Source organism: Musca autumnalis, unplaced genomic scaffold (assembly GCF_047663935.1).
Source record: "Musca autumnalis isolate F117 unplaced genomic scaffold, ASM4766393v1 scaffold_1, whole genome shotgun sequence".
Lineage (NCBI taxonomy): Eukaryota > Metazoa > Arthropoda > Insecta > Diptera > Muscidae > Musca > Musca autumnalis.
The window spans coordinates 90,281,613-90,303,403 of NW_027411644.1; the positions used below are offsets into that span (position 1 = coordinate 90,281,613).

Genomic DNA, 21,791 nt, shown 5'->3' on the forward strand with positions numbered 1-21,791 from the left:
TTTTTATATATATTTTTTTTATTATAATTATTATTATTTTTTGGATATTATATATGTATGTATACACAAATAAGAATTCTCATCTTGCAATAAAAATATAAAAAAAAAAAACAAAATATATTTCATCTGGAAGAAATTTTTAAAAAAGAGTGTTAGTTTTTTCGCTTATTCGAAGGTTGGGAACTGCGATATGTAACTTTCCCCGTGGAAGTCCATATTTCTTGATACATGGGTGCTATTTAAAGCTTATGGAGAGAGTCCATAAGAGAAAATCTTAGACAACTTAAAGAAAACTAACAATTTTGAAGCAATTTTTGAACCTTCCAAAGGAGAAAGTCTTAAATATTCGCTGGCCAATCGCACGAAGTTAGACAAAACTTTCCAGAAGAGCCGACGGGATTAGTAAATGAGCGTAATGTGCTTCGTCGTGCCAACCCCGGTGACCCCATTGTCAGGGAGCTGACACTATAAGTTAACAGCCTCGTCGGTGAGCATATTGAGCAACGGTTAAGTCACTCACGAAAACTGGAAAGAAGGAAAATAGGACCTCAGTCACGTTTGGCTGACTGATCCGAAGAGGTGCGCAAGTTATTTCAATCGACAGTTTGTCGAAAACTCCGTTAGATGAGTACTACGTTGCATTAGATCTCTTCCTGCCAAGTAGGATCCACCTCAATTTACAATGGATGATGTTGGGAATGTCATCAGGAATTCTAAATCATCCAAAGCGTTGGGCCCTGATGGTAATGTTGAAACAGCTGGGGCCTAATTACGACATTCGATCGAGTATTTCCTCGTGAATGAAAAAAATCGAACTATAAAAACCTCGTGTTCTTCAAAGAACATTTAGAAGGTAGATGGTAAAAAATGTGTTTATTTTAAAGCAAAAATTAAAAAACAAATTTATTACTGAAAAAATTTAAATATTTGTTGAAATCGTTGAATAATACTTTGGGTAATTATTTCGGAATGAAGTTGTGCTAGAAAATTGTACAAAATGATTTATTTTTGTAAAACTTTTTGACATTGTGTTAGCAAATTGCTAATAGATCTACTTTAGTAAATGTACGGTTGGTGGCGCGAATAGGTTTTCATAGTTTGATTTTTTCATTCTCGAGCAAATCGAATGTATACTTATACATACTTTAGTATCTTACTAAAGTTCTCAAACTGTCGGTAACCACCCACTTCTTGCCCGAAGTCTGGAAAATGAGCAGGGTGGTCCCGCTACGGCTTTTGTCGCCCGTAGCAAAGACCCTTGAGGCTTAAGTCCTCCCCAGCATTAGGCGGGGTACACACGATCAGTTTTGATCAAATAATCGGTTTCTTGCCGGTGTGGCCGTTCATCTTTGACAGTCATAAAGCGGGGTACACACGATCAGTTTTGACTGTCGATTTTTCGGAATTATCGATAACTGTCCAACCGTCCAGCAACCACATAATATGTGGTTGCGTGATGACTGAAAAAAGTGAACGGCCACACTGGCAAGCAACCTATTATTTGAGCAAAGCTGATCGTGCCGTTCATTTTTATCAGTCATCATGCAACCACAAAATGTTTTGTTGTTGCTGGACGGTTTGACAGTTATCGATAATTGCGAAATATCGATATTCAAAACTGACTATGTGTACCCCGCTTTAGAGTGAAACAGGGAGTTTGCCAAAAACAAGCAAATTATTTCATCAAAGTTCTACCCTGTGTAAACGTTGTTGTTTTGTAGCAGCATAGAAACATACAACATGGTACAATAAAGTGGAGGTAAGCCAGGTATGAAAATCACTGAGAAATGTCACGCTGCAGCCATGGCTTAAAACGTCAAATGGCATGGTACAATAATAATGGTAGATGTACCTGCATAGCTATCCCGTATTACAAAAACATATGGAACTTAGAGCTTCACTTTTTATATGTTAAAAGTGCCATATAGTGTAAAAACATTTCTTTAGCTAGGCTCCAGAATATTCTCGTTGGAAAAGTGTTCCAAAAATAGCAAAAGTTCTTCCCAAACTTATGACAGTGATAAAATGTCATTCACTTTTTTCCTACTTGACAAGTTTGGCTAATCTGACATCGTGATTGCTGGCATCCGATTTGCAGATAAATGTCAGCAGAATTTTTACAAAAATTTTAATTTTTACATTCCCGTACTTTTGGAACAAATTTAAATCAATATCAATATTTGATAAATCGTTCATTCGAAAGTTTTGCTAAAAAAAATCAACGATTTTATTTTGCCACGCGAATACACATTTTTTGTCCTTGTTTTCAATTTTAAGATATAGTGTTACAGCAGAAGTTTTTTGTTGGAACAATTCAGCGATACATCTACCTTTATGATTGCATAATGTCAAAAACAGTACAAAATGTCAACCCTGCTTTTGACAGATTAGGCCATAAAAAGAAAAAAATTGTAATCAGCTGTTAGCTGTGGCCTACCTTTACTTTATTCTACCATGCATACAAGAAGCATAGGTTTGACGCTGGGTAGGCGAACCGCTGGCCGAAACACTATCGTTCCGGGTCAATCCGGTACTAAAAATCCCGCTGCCTTGGGATTATGTGTGTAAACCAGCCATGCACGCGTCTTTACGAAAAAGTTAACTACAACTCCCTTTCCCATACAAAAACCCAAAATAGCATTCTCTTCTTGTGCACCATTGGTGTAAACATTCGTTCCCGTGGAAGAAAACTCCATTTGCATCGTGTAAACCGTATGTTACTCATAGCGTCATCCAAAGCTAACCATTCACAATTCATATCATTTGAAAAAGAAGAAGAATTAATAAACATTTTTTGTGAGCCAGCTTTATTTCCGTAAAAAAACTTCAATGCTCTTCGAAAAATATATTTGGTGTTTGTGTTCTTATTATGAATGAATTGGATTTTTCCCTTACACGCCGTTTATTGTTGATTGTTTTAGTTTTGGTCATAATATTGTTTATTAAACAAAAATTATCGGCGTACGAATAAAGTGGAAGGAAGAGGAGGTGTTGGGTTTGGAAAAGAACGAATACATTGGAGAACAAAATGTCAAGTGCAAGCAAGAGACGTGTTTCATATTTCTACAATCCTGATGTGGGAAATTTCCATTACGGTCCCGGACATCCAATGAAACCACATCGTTTATCGGTGACACATAGTTTGGTCATGAATTACGGATTACACAAGAAAATGAGAATATATCGGCCATACAAGTAAGTACGGATTGAGAGATGGAAACCTGTTTAGGGTCTTAAGAAATGTTAACCAATGGCAGCTACTGAAAAGCCAAACAATTTCACAATATATGCGAATTTTGTAACCCATGTGTTTTTGAACATTTTGTGGGAACAAATCGCTAAGTGATCCCGGGGGAAGTCCATACTTTCCGAGATATGGGTCTAGACATCTTGAAAATGTCTTATTTCAACACAGTTACCCTTTTTATGCTACAAATTTCATTCGAGAAGTGCTCCTAAACGAGACTTAGCCCATTAACTGGACTTCTTGCAATTCATGCCATGGAATACCAAACTTCCCTAAATTAGCTCCTATTTCTATCTCTACACAACATTTGCAAGATTTTCGATATGTTTCTAATAATTTTTCAATTTTAGAGCCAGTGCCCAAGATATGTTAAGATTCCACAGCGAGGAATATATAGACTTTTTGCAGCAGGTTACCCCACAAAATATCCACTGTAATTGTAAGTTTTGTTGATAAACTTCTACTAATACTAATTTTGGGAATCTCTCTTTCTCTCTCTCTAACTATTACAAATCTCTTTTTTTCAGCCGTTGGCTACACAAAATACTTATCACACTTTAGTGTGGGCGAGGATTGTCCTGTATTTGATGGCCTCTTCGAGTTCTGTTCCATGTACACAGGAGCCTCCTTAGAGGGAGCTCAAAAACTCAATCACAATCACAGCGACATTTGTATCAATTGGTCCGGCGGTTTGCATCATGCCAAGAAATTCGAGGCCTCTGGATTTTGTTATGTTAACGATATTGTAATTGGAATATTGGAGCTGTTGAAGTACAATCCACGTGTTCTTTATATTGATATCGATGTTCATCATGGTGATGGCGTGCAGGAGGCATTCTACCTCACCGATCGTGTAATGACTGCTTCATTCCATAAATATGGCAATTACTTCTTTCCAGGAACGGGTGATATGTATGAAATTGGTGCAGAATCGGGGCGTTATTATAGTGTAAATGTACCCTTGAAAGAAGGCATCGATGATCAAAGTTATTTCCAGGTTTTCAAACCAATTATATCGGCTGTAATGGATTTCTATAGGCCGACGGCCATTGTTTTACAATGCGGTGCTGATTCTTTGGCCGGAGATCGTTTGGGTTGCTTTTCGTTGAGTACCAGAGGCCACGGGGCATGTGTGGAATTTGTAAAGACATTTAATGTTCCTACATTGGTAGTGGGCGGTGGAGGTTACACACTGCGCAATGTGGCAAGATGCTGGACCCATGAAACATCTCTGTTGGTGGATGAGCCAATTAGCAATGAATTACCCATGACAGAATATTTGGAATTCTTTGCTCCCGACTTTACCCTACATCCTGATGTCAATTCACGACAGGAGAATGCCAATTCGAAACAGTACTTGGAAGCTATTGTTAAGCATGTCTATGAAAATCTTAAAATGTGTCAACATTCTCCCAGTGTACAAATGATACAAGTACCACCCGATGTCCTGGACATGGAAGAGTTGCGTAACATAAAAGAAGAGAAGGAAGATCCTGATGTACGCGTTACCCAGGCGGAAGAAGATAAAATGGTAGAACCTAAAAATGAATTTTATGATGGTGATCAGGATCAAGATCGTGGAGAAAGTAATGCAGAGAGTTAGAGGGACGTAGATTGAAAGCGAGAGAGGGGGAGCAGAATGTAATGTTTAGTTTAATAGAAATACGTTAAGAGTTAAAAACTACACGGCCGTAATTGATGTCTTATAATTTATTGATAAGAAAAAATATAGATATATACAAATTATTAAAAAATCTTTAAAACAGATATTATAATTTTTAGGAGAGTTACATGGGGCGGGAGATGGCAAATTGGAGAAGTTGATGGTTGGATTGGTGTACCTATCTCGTCGTGCTGGTGATGAAAAGCTTTTTGAAATATGTAGCAGGTTATGTGGGAAGAAAAACAGATGATAATTCCTTCAATGGATTTGATATATTATCAATATATTATCAATTGAATATTATTATGGAGTAGTATGTTCCAATCTCCATCTGTTCTCCCAATATTCTATGCCGCAATCTCATCCCCCGGGACTTAAAACTGTGACATAAAAAATAGTATTTTGTTAAGAGATTTTTGTCGCAAAAGGGATTCACCATCCTGTTGTTGTATTAGCCAAACGACGCATACGTCTGGTATTTCTATCCTGGTCACGAATTTTCTTTTCCATTTCAGCATCCGTCAGGGTTTCTAAGAACGGCGCCCAGGCATCAGCATCACTGGGATTACGAAATGGTACATCAATTGTTGACAACGGAGCCTCGCTAAAGGCATATGTGCGACAATGCCATGACAATTGGCCACGAATACTATATGCAATTGCTGTTACAAATTCTCCACCCAACCCCAATTCAGCACACAATTTAATGGCAAATTCTTCAGGGTTATTATTCTTCTCCGACATATCCCATTCAACTTGATCCACCAACGATGTGTTACCCACATGAATATTTAGCTTTACAATAACTCTTTGATCGGAACCTTCTTCAATGATTGGTGGATCACTGGGGAATGCTTCAATTTGTTGACGTATAGCCTGGGATATGGCCGGTACAAATGGTATGGGATTTAAATCCAAATCATCGCATAATACTTCTGCGAATTGTTCTGGTGTAATCATACTTTCATTTTTATTCCATGTAAAAGTGTCACGTAATTTCTGGCCCTCCAATTCCATATCGAGGCGTATGGGTACTAAACACTCTTTCTGGGCGGCATTTTCCAAATTGGCCGTGGGATCGGTGTCATCAAAACACATTGGAAATGTGCGAATTTTCTTGGTATGTACACGATTGCGGTTTATCGGCGTTGCCTGAGGCACAGCATCCAAGTGTGAAGAATTTGGCATTGTGGGTACATACTGGGGTTGTTTCTTTGATTTGCTTTCGCGGGGTAATGGAGCATCGGATGTGTTGACGGATATAGCACGGTATCTGTAAGGGAAAACATTGATTAGTAGGAATTTGCAATGGGGGATTTCCAAAATCCCTATGATGCCAGCTGGAAACTAGACACTGAATACATTTTAAATACGTCTACTATTTGAACCCCCACAGTGAGGCCTTCAACTATACATACTTTTCATCATTCCCAGCAATAATATCATCCACTTCGCATGCCCTCAGTAGAGAAACTGAGCTTGCCAAGATGTGTGGACTCAGGCCAGAGTCTGCCAATCGCTTGCGTTCCTCATTGGACAGAACAATTCGAGTCATGCCGGGATATTTTTTGTATAAAATACCACGAAACAGACGCAAATAATTACCAACTTCAGACCCAACATAATAATATTCTCCGCCCTCTTCTAACTGAAAAGCCACAGGTTTATCGCCATATGTTTGAACAGACATTGTGACAATATGTTTTTCAAGAATATTTATAAATAAATTGTTCTATTTCAATAAATTTCGTCGAAATGTATCTTGTCTGTTGTTTACGGTGTGTATTCTTGGCTTTGTTAGAGTTTTTAGTTTTTAAGAAGTGGCAACATTGTTAAGAGAAAAAAATAAAGTACAAAGTACATGGAGGAGCAAGCAACGCCGCCAAGTTTCAAGCTACCACTTCTTGGTGATTTGCAGTCGGCTGTATTTTTCTTGCGGTGGCAACAGTGTTGTGAGGCAGAAACAGCTGATTTCGGGTTATTATTTATGTCTTATGCCAGACTATGAAAATTGTCATTACCATGAAAATGAGTGTATTGGCAAGAAGGGTGAATGGGGTGAAACTCTGTACACCAGAGCTCTGTTCCTTTATGTGCAAGAATCTTCAAGTTTTACCACTTTTTACTCGAAAAGCTTTGCTTTACTTCTGACACCATACAATTCATATTGGAACAGTTTACAACTTTTACTACTTTTGACGGTTTTACCACTTTCAAAAGTAAAGGAACAGACCAAAGGTTCTGTAATCTGAAATTATTCTTTGTGTTAAAATTCGTAACTCTCAAACCGAAGCAAAGCAATGAAAATATCAAAATTACATATTCATATGATTTCATAAATGTGTGTAGCCGTCAATGAAAATTTAAAAGAGAAATTTCAAATGAAAATTTTCATAGTCTGGCATAAGACTAATAAAAAATCGTGCGTTACTTTTTCAATCTAAGAACCCCTGAAAGTTTTTTCTTCTTCTTTTCGGGAGCAGGGGTATTACATATTGGTTTTGGAAAGGTTAAGTGCGAGCTATAATCTTTAATTTAAGTAAAATATTAAATAAAACTTCAAATAATGTCCTTGCTAAGATCATCCGCCACATTACTAAACCTTAGTAGAGTTCTGATACCCAAGCAAAACTTGAGTAAGTTGTTCTTGAACATTTTTCTTACCATGTCAATAACCCATACCCTTCCTTTACAGTTACAAGTCAACGATCGATCAAACGATGGGTTGCTCCCACACTTCGCGAATTGAATAGGCGGGCCAAGAAAATTGGACCACAACAGCCTCAACCAAGATCAGGATTTGCCGAATGGAATTACAGAGCTGAACTGTTTGCTTTTGGCAAGCGATTGCAGGAAGAATTCCAAATACCCCTTTTACAGACAGCATTCACCCAGCAATCGTATATTGCCCAAGAGGAACATAAACAACGAGAATTGGGTATTGAAAATGTCGATATACAAATGTCACACAATCAAGAGCTATCGGAACGTGGTGAACACATTATCCAGGAATATGTTCAAGGTTTTATTGGCTATTCCCTACCAAAACTGCCGGCTGAGGGTAAACAAGCTATTACATCTTACCTAATGAGTTCCGCAACTCTGGCCAATGTTGCCTTACATTTGGGCATGAAAGAATTGCTTTTGGATGCTGAATATCCACCTTCAGAACAATCTATGGCAAAATCTTTAAAAGCTGTTGTGGGAGCTTTGGAACAATCTTCGGGTGTGGAAAGGGCATTTTTATTTGTTAGAGATTTTATTTGTACCCAATTAAATCAAAGGGATCTGCTTGAACTATGGAATATTGAAAATCCTGAAGAGTTGCTAAAGCAACAATGTCAAGAAAAGAAATTGCCAGTACCTGAACCACGCCTGCTGGGAGATTGTGGTAAAAACACCGTTTTAGCTGCCTATCAAGTTGGTCTGTATTGTAATAAGAACCTTATTGGTAAGGGTTTCGGTGAAGATATACCAACTGCTGTTAAAACTGCATCTTTGGATGCATTACAAACAATGTTTGGCATAACGGACAATATGAAACCATTCGATTTTACGGTTCAAGCTGAAAGTAAAACTGCGAAATTGAATCAATAAATTATTGTTGTTGTTTAGAAGTTAAATAAATTATTTTGGTTGTAAATTTTTCAATAGGAAGGGGGAAGAAGGGAGGTTTTTCTCAACATTCATTCAAGTGATGGATATGGATTTGAGAAAAGAATCTATGAAGAACAAGTACAGATTATAGATTTGTTATAGATTATAGATTTCAACAGTTATTTTTTAACTTTTACTTCTCTATTTTGTTTTTTATTATTAATATATTTTACATTTCAATTAGCTACTTAAAATGTGTAGAACTATTTTTGTTTTTTTGTTAACACTCTACAAGCTTATTTTCAGCAATCACACATTTAACTATTTTAAGCATTGTCGGCATACCATGTCTCAATTCAAACTTGTTGTCGTCATCAAGCTTCCTCGAAAATTAAAACCATCAACCATTAATAAATTAATGAAAATTTATTTTTATTCCTCGGGATTTTTCGTTTGACCTGAGGTAGTATTGGCCGGTTCTTCGGGTTTACTTTCTAGCGAAAAAGGTGGTATTTTACAATCGAACATATGACCATCTTCACGTTCTAGACGAAATGTACCCCACATATGACCACTGGGAGCTTGCAGACTAACATGACTGCTATATTGGAAAGCTGGAAGACGTGGACTTAGAATAGGCTCTTGGCCTACTACACCACGACCGCGTACTGTTTCCAGTGTGCCTGAGAGAGAAAATATACGCCAGTGTCTTTCTCGTAATTGCACAGTCATCATTCCAAGATTTTCCAAACGAATCGAATAACGCCACTGCAGAAAAAAATTAAATAATACAAATGAAAACATTGCTCCAAATAATATCCAAACAGATGATCCCACTTACCCAGTAAACCGAAGAAGCAGGAGTTTCTCGACAGCCCATATAAAATGGTATCACAGTTACACGTATATTCTCAGTGGTCTCCTTGTGGACATCACTCAATTCCAACCATGGATGATTTTTTTCTTGCCATGTCCTCAGAGTGTCTTTAGCCTCAAATGGCGGATCTTTGTCGGGGGCATAGCCTAGGAACTTTTCAAAAAGTTCATGTTGTAATGGTGTCTTCTCAGTTGTAGAGTATGGCATAATATCGTCGTGAGAAACATAATCCAAACCAGGTATTGCGTAGAGGCTGCGATTCGAATCTTGATTGCCTAAAAAGGTTACAGCTTCCGTTTGTGCCCTCTGGAAGAAAATGCAATATAAAGATATAAATCCTTTATGTATAATGGTGAGAAGTCTGTCCTTAAGAGTTTCAGTAAGAGAGCAGAACCCGATGACCAATATGATACCTTGGATCGCTAGGCTGTGTTGGCACAAGAGTTGAGCTTATACTTCTTCCCAGACGGGACGGTAGTTAAACGTTAATAACATCTCCCTACTCCTTGTCAGCAATAAATATTGATAACAGTGCTTCCATAGACCCTTTCTGAAAAAAGGTTGATTCTATAGACATTTTCTGATAGAAAGGGTGCTTCTGTAGACCCTTTTTCAAAAAAGAGTGATTCTATAGATCAAAGTATTTACCACGTTTTTATTATTAAATGGGCGAAGGGGGGAACAGATTCCCAGACCATTCGAAGCAATGCTGCCAATTACAGGCTACAGCGCCCATTGTGAAATTATACCGCAGGCATAATTTCGAAAGATTTTTAAGACCAATATTCTCTATTGTATACCCTTGCGCTTGGCGAAAATTATTAGAACAAGGCCCTTTAGATCAAATTCCTGATGATATCTAGAACATTTTTCTTTAAGAAGTGATTCCATATACATACTTACAATGTAAGGACAATCTCTTGAATCTATTAGGACTTGATAAAATGTTTGAACTTTTCCTTTGACTTCTTTGGTGCTTGATTCACTCGAAGAATCTCCAACTGTGGAACTTGTAGCTTGTGTATCAGATGATGACGATGGAGATTTTGTTTGATTTGAACTTTCCTCTTTTGTGGCTAGGATCAGACAGAAAGCAAACATAATAAATAAACCACACAAATTACATAGACTACATACTTGATTCTACTTTTTCCCTCACAACATTGGCACTTGCCGCCGCAACATTTGTAGATTGGCCCGATGCCGGCGCTGCTGCTGCCGCTGGTTTTTGCTTGTTAGGATTGTGCAAATCACGATCGTATACCCTTGCTTTCCATGGAAACAGTACTACACCACGATAGCCAAATATTTTATGTAGAAACAATTGACCAGTTTCATATTTACTATCAACTTTTGCCGGTTCCAAACGACCCACTTCTGCCAATCTGTAAGACAAAAAAAAAACATCTTAATTTGTTTGATCAAATAATTACATTTGTTTGCGTTATGCAACTTTAATTGCATTCAGCAACAATAAATAAAAACACAAAAACAAATCTATTTCGCATTAACGTGAAATTTGTTAAAGGCGCCAAATTTCTAGAATATAGAATTTTTTCATCCCATTGATGTAAATATAAAACGTAATTGAATGCTGTGGCTGTTCAAACCCACCTTGTTTGTGATGCTGGTTTCTTTAGAGTCCGTTTAACAATAAACACTGCCGAATTTATAGCACCAAATGAAGTTTGCCTCGTTGCATGTTGTGTCCACAATATTCTCTGTAATACCCCCATTTACTCCAATTGTTATTTCGTTATTTGTAACTGCGAAATTTATCTCTTCAGGGTACAATTTTGTATTTGTCCTAAAATAAAAACTAAACGACGTTATGGAATCAGATGTTATGTTTGCAAACAAAAATCAACCAATCGACAGCGTGCACATTTGCATCACACAAACAGAAGCTATTGTAAAATTACTAATTATTTGTTTAATATTTCGTTTGTTTCATATTATTTATGTATTTTAAGTATTTTTTATTATTTATTGTCTTTTCTTTTTTTATAAAACACTAAAAACACTGACCAAAAATTTTCGCAAATGTCAGATGAAAAATGTAAACACAGCAAAGTGTCAGAATATTGAGCGACGATGTTGCCATAACAACACACAAAAAGAAAAATGGTCGGTAATAGCGATTAGTGATACACTTGAACCTGCTTTTTCATTGGTTTGTACCATGGCCCAATTACAGGTCCTCCAGCAAAATCATATGATTTCGATTTTAGCTGTCAAAATTCATATTTGACATTTGAATTCGCTGTGAGGTATAGAAATGTCAAACTGTACAGAAACAGGTAGATGTATCTCTATAAAAGAAAATAAATAAATTTAAAGTTGTAGACGTAAAATGTCAACATTTGTTGTGTTTTGTATGAGAATTTAATTTACAATAACTTATTTTAGCAGTTCAAGTTCGATCAGCTGGTATATTCGGTTTCGTTAAACAAAAATAACTCTTTTTCAACTTTTCCTCGGAAAATGTTTTGTATGTATCTACCTGAATTGACAGAAAAGAAATTCGCCTCAAAAATTTGTTTCGCTTTGGTTTATGAATTTTGACATTTAAAATCTTTTTTTTTCTTTGAATTCGCTTGCTGGAGGACCTGTAATTGGGCCATGGTTTGTACTTCGCATAATTTTAAACAAGCGTCGTTTATAACAACGCTTATACGTTTACAGTTACGAAGTGCACTCAATTTGGAGTCGATTTCGTAAATGTAAACGTATTACAGTCGAACCTCGATTATCCGTAATAGTCGGGACATTGGTACAATAATACAGGTACAGCGGCAAAAACAGCTGATCTCCATACCAGTTGTCAAAATGCGTTATTGTGAATAAAATCACATACAAAATGTAAACAAGCAATTTACAGTAATGCATTATTGTGAGCAAATTTGACGTTTGACATGATTTGATGTAACACCTTCTTATTCCACCATGGTCGGCACCGGAGGCATTACGGATAATCGATTTTCCCGGATAATGGAGTAACACTGTTTCTCATATATTTTTATGATAAAATATATGCGTTCTTGCAAATGTTTACAAAACAATAGCATTTGGTCTGTTCCAGAACTGCAAGAATCTAGTATTTTTTACTATCTTTATCGATAACAAAAAAATTGTTATCTTAGGGGTAGTTTACACTATATGTAAATGTCATATGACACGAAATAAAAACATTCCATATCTACCCACGCAGGCAATGTGGAAACGTAAATTTATTACATTTTTGTTGGTGTGGACGCAAAAAGTAAATGGCGTAAGGAAAATCCCCAATATTGCACATATTAGCGACTATATAATAATGGAATATGCCATGTCATATGACATTTACATATAGTGTAAACTACCCCTTAGTAAAAAATAGTAGCTTCTTGCAGGTTCTGGAACAGACCAAATTATGAATGCAATGTGAATTAATTGACATTTGTTCTAAAAGTACGGAAACGGATAATTACAAATATTGTAAAAGTTCTAGCTAAAATGTCAACAAATCTGCAAATCGGATAACCGCAATCACGATGTTAGATCAGCCAAACTTTTCAAGTAGAAGATAAGAGAATGCCTTTTTTTGTTTTAACTGTCAAAAGTTTGGGTATAACCATGGCAGAACTACCAGGTAGTGGTATCACACCAGCTGATCGAATATGAAAAGTCAAATCCCTTTATAAAAAAATTATTTTTGTTGTATTTCCCCAACAACATAAAGAAAGTTTTGACATAACATATTCAAAATTGTACGATACCACTACCTGGGTAATTGTGCTATGGGTAGAGTTGGGTCGTTCATGAACGAACCGGCTCAAAGGAACGATTCCGTGAAAAGAACGAACGGATCCGTATCCAGCTCATTGTTTTATATCGTTCATTTAGATCCCCGATGGACGAGTCATTGCTGCTTACAAAATTAGCAGCATTGTTTTTGCTCTAAACAAACGCTGCGTTAGCGTAAGCAGCACAGATTTCCACACAAAACAAACAATGATTCAGAGAGCTACTCTCGCTCAGTAACTCACCTCATTCAGTAGCACATCTCGGTCATATCTTTCTTTTGCATCATTCGTTCATCTGGTTCTTTCATATCAAAACCACCACCACTACGTTCAGAAACAAAAACCACCCCCATTAGCACACAAACAAGCAAGTAACACAACAGTTGTGTCATTCGTGAACGAACATTTTCAAAAGAACGATTCGGTGAAAAGAACGACGGAGTCATATGCAGCAGAGAACGAACGACTTCAAAAGAAAATAATACAGTCAAATGTATTGTTGAACGAAAAAGATCCAACGAACGAAGTAAATGACCCGGATCTTTTTGGTGAACGGAATGAAAAAGATCGATCCGCTCAATGAACGAGATTGCCCAACACTAGCTATGGGTACAACTTTTGCTATTTTTGGAACAATTAGCAAGGTAGTGGTATACATGATGAAATAATAAGGTGGTGTAAAACGACCAGCTGATTGGTTTCAATCTGCCAAATTTTTTGTTATTGTGAATAAATTGTACGAAAACGTAAACAAACATTTTGACATATTGAAGAATTTTGCTCCAAAAATGAGTTGTTGTTGTGCTACTTACGTGACCTGATAAATAGATCTTGAGTGGTATAGTAAAATGTTAAATATGTTATGTCAAAATTTTCTTTATGTTGTTGAGGAACTGACAATAAAAATAATTTTTTTATAAAGGGATTTGACATTTCATATTCGAACAGCTGGCGTGATACCACTACCTTGGTAATTGTGTCATGGATGCATAGTGGAATAATGCATTGCTGTGAATTGCTTGTTTACTTTTTGTATGTGATTTTATTCACAATAATGCATTTTGACAACTGGTGTGATAATCAGATGTTTTTCCCGTTGTACCTGTATTATTGTGCCATGCATGGATGAAATGCATGGTACAATAATACAGGTAGCATTGTCAAGCCAGCTGATGGTAACATAATGTGTCAATTGCATTGAATTGATGTCAAATTTTGACATCTTATGTTACCAACAATTGCCGATGCGGCTACCTGTGTATTTGTACCATGATGAAATGCAAGGCACATTTATATAAAGTAGATGCATGATTTACAACAATTAACAAATTTACAAAACCAACATTGTTGTTATTAAAAATAAAATGTCAATGAAAATATTTAATAATAGGGTCATTCCAAAATTGTTTTAGGAAAAACATAAATACATTTTAAAAATCCTCTAAAATAGAACAAATTTGAATCAAAATGTAAATGTAAAGCATTCAGAATTCACGTAGGTAATTTTTATTACTCGTTTAGGATGAAAAGCAGTATTTTATGATAGCAAATTTCGAAGTTTCAAATTTCATGATTAGACCCTATTACATATTGAAAACGAAATTTACAAAAAAAGTAAGAATACAGCTGATTGTCACTTCTACCTTGTATAAATATGCCTTGCCCAGTAGTGGGATTCTCTAAAGCATTTTTTTGGTTTCCGACAAAAATCGGTCAAATTTTTTTTTTTTTTTTTTGGATTTGCTTTTCGCTTGAAGCGAGGTTGGTCGACTACTCGAAGTAATCATAGACCACTGCTGTTTTGGTGAATAGCTTGGTACTTGGTAACTTGTATTCTCTATGATTTGTTTTAGCTCTGTTCCAGAACTAAAAAGTTTTTACAATTTTTACCACTTTTACACATTTTGCGTTCCCGTACACAAAATTTATATGAAAATCGTTTACGACTTTTACAACTTTTACGATTTTTACCACTTTATAAAGTACGGGAACAGGCCATTTGATTCCTTCTTTATACATCTAGTTTGATTTGATGAATGAATTGATAGAGTTGTTTAAAGACATTTTTGTCACATTTTTGAAGAAGTGTTTGGAGATTTTGATATGAGGAAAATAAGTCGTAGTTTTTCCTGATTGCGCAGTGTTTTGGACAGTGAAAAATTGCATGTTCTTCTGTTTCTGGTACTTGACATGAGTCACATAGGTTCGATGGTATAATTTTCATTTTGTGCATGTATGTCTTTCCGTATGTATGGCCACAGAAGAGCCTGTTAAAGGTTTTGATTTCATCGGCAGTGAGATTTAATCCATCGTACCATTGTTTCTTTGGTGGTGATTGGAAAAATTGGTAAAAGTAGTTGCCCTTATGTCGCGATGTTTCTTTGTATAATTCTTCCCATTCATTCCAGAGTTTATTGTAGATTAGTGTGTATGCGTCTTTGATGGAGTAATTGGTTTGAATTACGCAGCCCACCTCCGCAGCGTGTTTTGCATAGTAGTCGGCTTGTTCATTGGCTGGTATTCCAATGTGAGATGGAGTCCAGATGATTGTGATTGAATTTATATTGGAGTGATTGATTTTTCGTATGATGTCATTAGCCAGATAGTTGTTGGCATTGTTCTGGTGGAGTGCTAAACACGCGTTCTTGCTGTCTGTCAGAATGGCTGCCCTTTCCATGCCGTCTTCTATTATAAGATCTATTGCCTTATTTATGGCGTGAAGCTCTCCCATAAGAGACGATGTTTTCTCGTTGATTTTGAAAAGAAAATTCTCACCTGACGAGATATTGCAGGCGGCACATCCTGTGCTATTTTGCATGACAGAAGCGTCAGTGGCCCAGATAGATGACCCTATAGTTTTTAGTTCGTGTATCTTTAGTTGTAGAGTTTTCCTGAAATACTCGTTCGGGAGGCGGTTCTTTTTCGAATTAAAGATGTTCAGCATGATTTCAATCTTCATTGTGGGAGTTTCCATTTTGTTAATGATGACGTTGTCGAATATGTGTTTAAACTTGTTGTAGATGAAGCCTAAACTGGTCTTCGAGGTGGCATGGTGTGAAATTTTGTTATATATGGCAGGTTGGGAGATTTTGAACTTTATTAGTTCTTTTGCCGCAAGGTATTGCGAACGTTTTTCTGGAGGTAGAATCATAGAGAGAGCATAAATGATATGGTTGGGTGTAGAAGGTGTAAGACCCAGGTTCTTTCTTAAAATTTGGTTTTGGAAAGCTGTTATTTTCTTGTTCACATATGAAGGCATGTGTGACATAGACGAAATCGAATATTCTGTTTTTGAGAAGAGTAGGGATTTGGAGAGATTGACTGCTGTTTTGGGGTGAAGACCATACCTCACAGAGTTGATAATTTTTAGGGCATTGAGTGTGTTCATTGACGATTTTAATGTTACTTCATAATGGTCTTTTACTGTCAGACTGTTTTTAATATGTCTGCCCAGGAACTTGATAGACTGTACAACATTTACTAAGTTCCCTTGAATTTTGATGTTTGGAGCTTTGCGTGCACCCTTAGCCACATACATGACGGCTGTTTTTTCGTGATTATGTCTAAGATTTAGTGATGACAGAATATGGTGGAAGCGGTTTATTTTTACTTGAAGATTGTTATTAGCGATGTCAAAATCCTTATTTACAGATAAAATGATGAAGTCATCAGCGAATTGAAATGTGTAGGTGTTTTGATCGATAATTCCATGGAGTCCCAGGGTGTATAAGTTGAAGAGAGTAGGGCTCAGGCAACTACCTTGTGGTAGGCCATTATAAATATCCATGCACTCTTTACCCATGATAAGAGTTCTAACTTTGAGGAAGTTAATAATCCATTGTATCAATTCATTTGGAAAGTTCAACTCTAATAATATCTTGTACAGAGTTTCAATCTTGACACAGTCATATGCCTGCGACACGTCGAGTGAGAGCAAAAGAACTTTGTCCCCCCTTTCCTTATGGACATTTATGGTAAATAGGAGGTCATTAATGCACATTGAACCTGATAAATTCTTCCTATATGCATAGGTATTTTGTGGCAAAATAGAGTTATTATCAATAAATTTTTGGAGCCTTTCTTTTACCATAAGATTTATTAGCTTTACGAATACTGAAATTAAGGCAATTGGCCTGTAGTTGGTGAAAATTTCAAGATTTTTACCTCTTTTTGGTATAGGCACAATTTTGATATATCTCCATTCTTCTCTAATGTTGCATTTTTTCCACTCGGAGTTAATAGCTTCAAGAAGGCTATTTTTTGATGACATAGAAAGACGACTGATCATTTCGTAGGTTACTCCATCAACCCCTGCAGCTGAAGGCTTTTTCTTTTTCTCCAATACGCTTGAGAATTCTTGTTCGGTAAACATGGATATTGATGCTGTTGCTTCAGGTTCGAAGGTTATCGGCGAATTGTCAGGGACTTGGTCCCTGAGGTGAGCCAGGAATTTTGCATTGTTGTCGTCTGCCCACTTTGTTTGATCAACAGTTGATAGCGATGACTTACAGCCTTGTACAAATCTATACAAGTTTTTGGAATTTGGTTGTTGACTTAGATTCTCGATTTTAGACTTGGTTGCGTGCTTCTTAGCAAATTTTACTGCATTCCTAAAGTTCTTCCTGGCCTCAACCAGTTTGCAAGCATTTACACCGTTGTTGTTCATATCGAATTGTTTTTGCGCAACAAGCAAAAGTCTATGCGTTCTTTCTGTGGTGTTGTCCCACCATGTTTTTGGTATTCTTTTCTCGTTTATTTTGTGAGTCGCATTTTTTATTTCGTTAGAAAGAGCATTGTTTATTTGACTGAAGTCTGGATTTAATGACATGTTGTTGATGTTTGTGAGGAGTTTTTTCTTGGATAGAAAGGTATTGCCTTTATGATTGATTTTTTCGAACTTTAGTAGCAGTGGAAAATGATGGCTGCCACCGATATTCGTAGAGAGTACTGACCAAGAGATATTTAAAAGAGAGTTAGTGAAAGACAGATCTAGGACTGAACCGGAGGTGTCTGTGAGACGTTTCTTAAATGTAGTATTGCCATCATTAAGTATCCGGAATGGTGATGAATCAAAGACTGATTTTACTGTAATACCACGTTGGGAGTCAAATTTGTCTCCGTATGCTGTGTGTCTCGCATTAAAATCTCCACAAATGAGCACGTTGGGTTTGTTTTCAAGAAAGGATACCAGCTTTTCTAATTCCATTTTAATATCACTACATTTAAGAGTATGAGGGAAGTACACTGACACTAATGTTATATTTTTTTCCAAATTTATTGTTTGACAGATTAGTATGTCTAGTGAAGTATTGTAATTGAGTTTTTTGAATTTGATGTGATTTTGAAATACTATAGCCACTCCACCATAGTTGCCACTTCTTTTTTTTGATACAATGGTGTAATCTTGAATCGAAGTTTTATTTTTACTTTCATCAATGTTAAAGATTTCGCTTAAGATGCAAATATCAATTTTTTTAATTTTTAAATTGAATTCTAATTCATTTTTGTTTTTATTTAAACTTTGAATATTTAGTTGTAGTAAGTTCATGATTGTTTTAGTTTTTTAAAATTTAGGTGTTTTCTATGTTTTCCGGTTGCGTTCCCGTATTTTCCGCCTGTTGTGAATTCTCACTTAAATCGCTTTTTGGTTCACCAGAGATGGTGTTTTTAAATTCCTTTAATAGGTTAAGACCTTCTGTGCTATTTAAAGATGTCAATAGTTTCGACATTTGATTAGTAAAGCTTGACATTGCTTTTTCTATTTCTGTCACTTTGAAGAATGAGGGATGGTTGTAAATGGGTTGTGATGGTGTTAGATTTACCGGTGTTGCTGTCGGAAGGTTAGACTTGAATGGTTTTGGTTGTGCGACTATACTGTATTGTGTTTTGGTAAGTCTCCTATTTATTTCTTCATTGATGGAGGTTTTTGGCTGCTTGGATTTGCCTAAGTTTGGAAAAGTATTATCATAAGCTTCATCAGATAGAAGATGATAATAATTATTGGTTGACGGGTAAGTTTGCATTACTTCCTTTTTTGTAAGATTGGATAAGGTCATAACACTTTTAATATTTCTTTCTTGTGCCCATTTTGGACACCTTCTTTGTTCCGTAGAGATATGAGATGCTTGGTTACATAGGATACATTTTGTTCCCCTGCAGTTAGGATTGCATAGAGTAGTGGCTAAGCATTCATTACATTTTGGTTGTTTACAATCAGTTAGACATTTCATTTCTACTCCACATTTAAGGCACCTTTTCGCTGACCGGCAGCGGTTTGCAATGTGCCCCAAACGCCCACAGTTCAGACATTGTCGGACCGGCGGAATATATAAATCGGGTGTGATCCTCGTACCACACATATAGATTGATTTTGGTACACCATCAAAGATTACTCCAATTTTAATAGTTTCCGTTGGGACAATCTTATTTTCTTCATTTTTACGAGTAAATCTATAAACAGACATAACCTCCATATCATTATTATTTTGGATTGATTCTCTGATTGTTTTTCCCAAGATTGAAATGGGCACATTTTTAACAATGTAAAATTTTTGGACATATCTGTCAAGAATTTCAGCTGTTAAACCAATTTCAGCAAGTTTTGGATTTTGTGAAAATTCATTGGCTGACATATAATTATTGAATGTCATACGGAATGTATTGTATCCGACATTTTTGCATACATAATTGTTGGCAACATTGATGGATTGTAGAAGGACGTATAAATGTAATTCACTATTTTTCCTTCTGGTACTGACTGGATTTTCCGATTTCACTAGGACATAGAATGGGCCTGGGTGACTCTCCGTATAAAGAAGATTATGGTTGCTTGTTGCATTGTAATTTAAATTCTCATCAACAGAGTTGTTTGCAGTGTTTTGGCTAGTATTGTTTTCATTAGGAATTGCTACGCCATCGTTGGCTTTTAGCGTTTTGTTTTGGTTTGCAAGACTGTTGCCGCGTCTTTTCGACAACGGCAATGTTCCCGGCCATGGAGGATCATCCGGCACAGGAGGTGGTCTCGTAAAAGGTGGCGGAGCAGGAGGTGGATCACCGTCTCTATTCATATTGAACACACTTTAATGTATTTAATTTGTTTATATTTCACTATGCCTTGCTGCACAGAAAAAAAAACCGTTACACGTTATAGTTTTTGTTGTAAACAACAAGAAAATAAACGACCAGCGTTAGGTAAGTCTAGCATCAACGATTGCTGATTTGCGACTGAATCGGTCAAATTAAGACGCAAAATTATGAATAAAAAGTTCAAATAAAAGTTGACATCACTGTTGGTATCGGCAAAACCATGATACAATAACATGGTACAATAATACAGGTAGCATTATCAAGCCAGCTGATGGTAACATAATGTGTCAATTGCATTGTATTGATGTCAAATTTTGACATCTTATGTTACCAACAATTACCGATGCGGCTACCTGTATATTTGTACCATGTACAATAAAAAGGTAGCATTAGGTCTGTACGATAACCCAAAAGTTTGTGCATATTTGCACAAACTTTTACAAAATGCTGTTCGATAACAAACTTGCAAAGTAAGAAGATTATTTTCACATCTGTTGACACAAAATCAAATAATAAAGCTGTTAAGTATGTACAAGATTTTATGGATCAAAGAAGAATTTTTAATGGAAAATAAAAAAATGGTAGACACCTTCAATTGTTAAATTTAATCTTTTCAGCCAACTTCTTCTTGTTTATCAAATCAGCTGACTTCTTGCAAGTTTTTGCAAATTGCTGTTCGATAACAATCTGCAAATTTTTTGCTTCGAGAGAGTAAAATTGGCGGAGAGAGGTTACTGAGAACTTGCTGGGTGCTTGCAAGTACTTTTCACCAGTGTTCGAAAAGAAACAGTACACTAATATAACGTACCGCTCCAGGTCACTAAAAAATATTAAGGTGTACCGTACCGGAACACAACCACTAAAAAATATTTTAGCGTACCGTACCGGAGCACAACGAAAATCGTAGTGAACCGCAGTCGGTACACTAAAAAATCGTAGCGTACCGCAGTCGGTACACTAAAATATCGTAGTGTACCACTGGTCGGTTCACTAAAAAAATAAAGTACCGCTAATGTACCACACATGTGTTTTTTTATTTATGAGGAAATATGAATTGTTATATGCTTTTTTGGCAAAGAAGGCCAGTATAATAAATAAAATTCAATATTGTATAAATTAATTACATTTTAATCGTTTATAAATATTGAGAAAATTACTAGAAAATATAATGTTGTTTACTATGTTAGGCACTTAGACATTTATGATATCCAAAAAGGGTGACAAATCGTGAATTATAAAATCATTTATATGAATGAGTAAAGAATAATTTTTCTATTTTGGTGTCATTAGCATTTTTTGGAAAAAGATTATTCTTCTTCTTCTTTATTGCATATTCGATATTCGAATGTTAGCGACCATATTACATTTCATGTATAATATTTTATATATCATTGACAAAATAAGAAAATAATTCTCTATTTCTTGCGACACTTATTAAATTTTCTGCATTTCGGAATTCTGTCCATTGTTGAATATTTTGGAGCCAGGACACCTCTTGTCTTCCTCTGCTACGCTTTCCTTCTATACTGGCTTGTA

General features: G+C 36.1%; 4 protein-coding genes across 7 annotated transcripts; 2 read left to right on the top strand and 2 right to left on the bottom strand.

The window, feature by feature from the left end:
* Positions 1-2,745: 2,745 nt before the first annotated feature.
* HDAC3 (histone deacetylase 3) lies at positions 2,746-5,010 on the top strand. The gene is made up of 3 exons (XM_073985143.1): positions 2,746-3,195; positions 3,598-3,686; positions 3,775-5,010. The coding sequence occupies exons 1-3, from the start codon at positions 3,029-3,031 to the stop codon at positions 4,848-4,850; spliced, it is 1,332 nt and encodes a 443-aa protein (XP_073841244.1). The 5' UTR covers positions 2,746-3,028; the 3' UTR covers positions 4,851-5,010.
* On the bottom strand, positions 4,943-6,773 carry Snr1 (SWI/SNF related, matrix associated, actin dependent regulator of chromatin, subfamily b, member 1). The gene is made up of 2 exons (XM_073985151.1): positions 6,329-6,773; positions 4,943-6,183 (listed from the first exon to the last, which is right to left on the bottom strand). The coding sequence occupies exons 1-2, from the start codon at positions 6,598-6,600 to the stop codon at positions 5,343-5,345; spliced, it is 1,113 nt and encodes a 370-aa protein (XP_073841252.1). The 5' UTR covers positions 6,601-6,773; the 3' UTR covers positions 4,943-5,342.
* A 594-nt stretch (positions 6,774-7,367) lies between these two features.
* Positions 7,368-8,537, top strand: mRpL44 (mitochondrial ribosomal protein L44). Its single transcript, XM_073985191.1, has 2 exons — positions 7,368-7,546; positions 7,606-8,537. The coding sequence occupies exons 1-2, from the start codon at positions 7,477-7,479 to the stop codon at positions 8,505-8,507; spliced, it is 972 nt and encodes a 323-aa protein (XP_073841292.1). The 5' UTR covers positions 7,368-7,476; the 3' UTR covers positions 8,508-8,537.
* A 152-nt stretch (positions 8,538-8,689) lies between these two features.
* Positions 8,690-11,498, bottom strand: POLDIP2 (DNA polymerase delta interacting protein 2). Of its 4 annotated transcripts, none has more exons than XM_073985169.1 (6): positions 11,413-11,498; positions 10,999-11,191; positions 10,522-10,769; positions 10,288-10,460; positions 9,349-9,690; positions 8,690-9,275 (listed from the first exon to the last, which is right to left on the bottom strand). In XM_073985169.1, exons 2-6 carry the CDS (start codon positions 11,118-11,120, stop codon positions 8,940-8,942), a joined length of 1,221 nt encoding a protein of 406 aa, XP_073841270.1. In that variant the 5' UTR covers positions 11,121-11,191; positions 11,413-11,498; the 3' UTR covers positions 8,690-8,939. The 4 variants fall into 4 exon arrangements, with proteins under 4 accessions (XP_073841270.1, XP_073841265.1, XP_073841260.1 ...); XM_073985164.1 differs by having other exon boundaries at positions 10,999-11,203; positions 11,413-11,469; XM_073985159.1 differs by having other exon boundaries at positions 10,999-11,203; positions 11,307-11,431.
* Between the last annotated feature and the right edge of the window lie 10,293 nt (positions 11,499-21,791).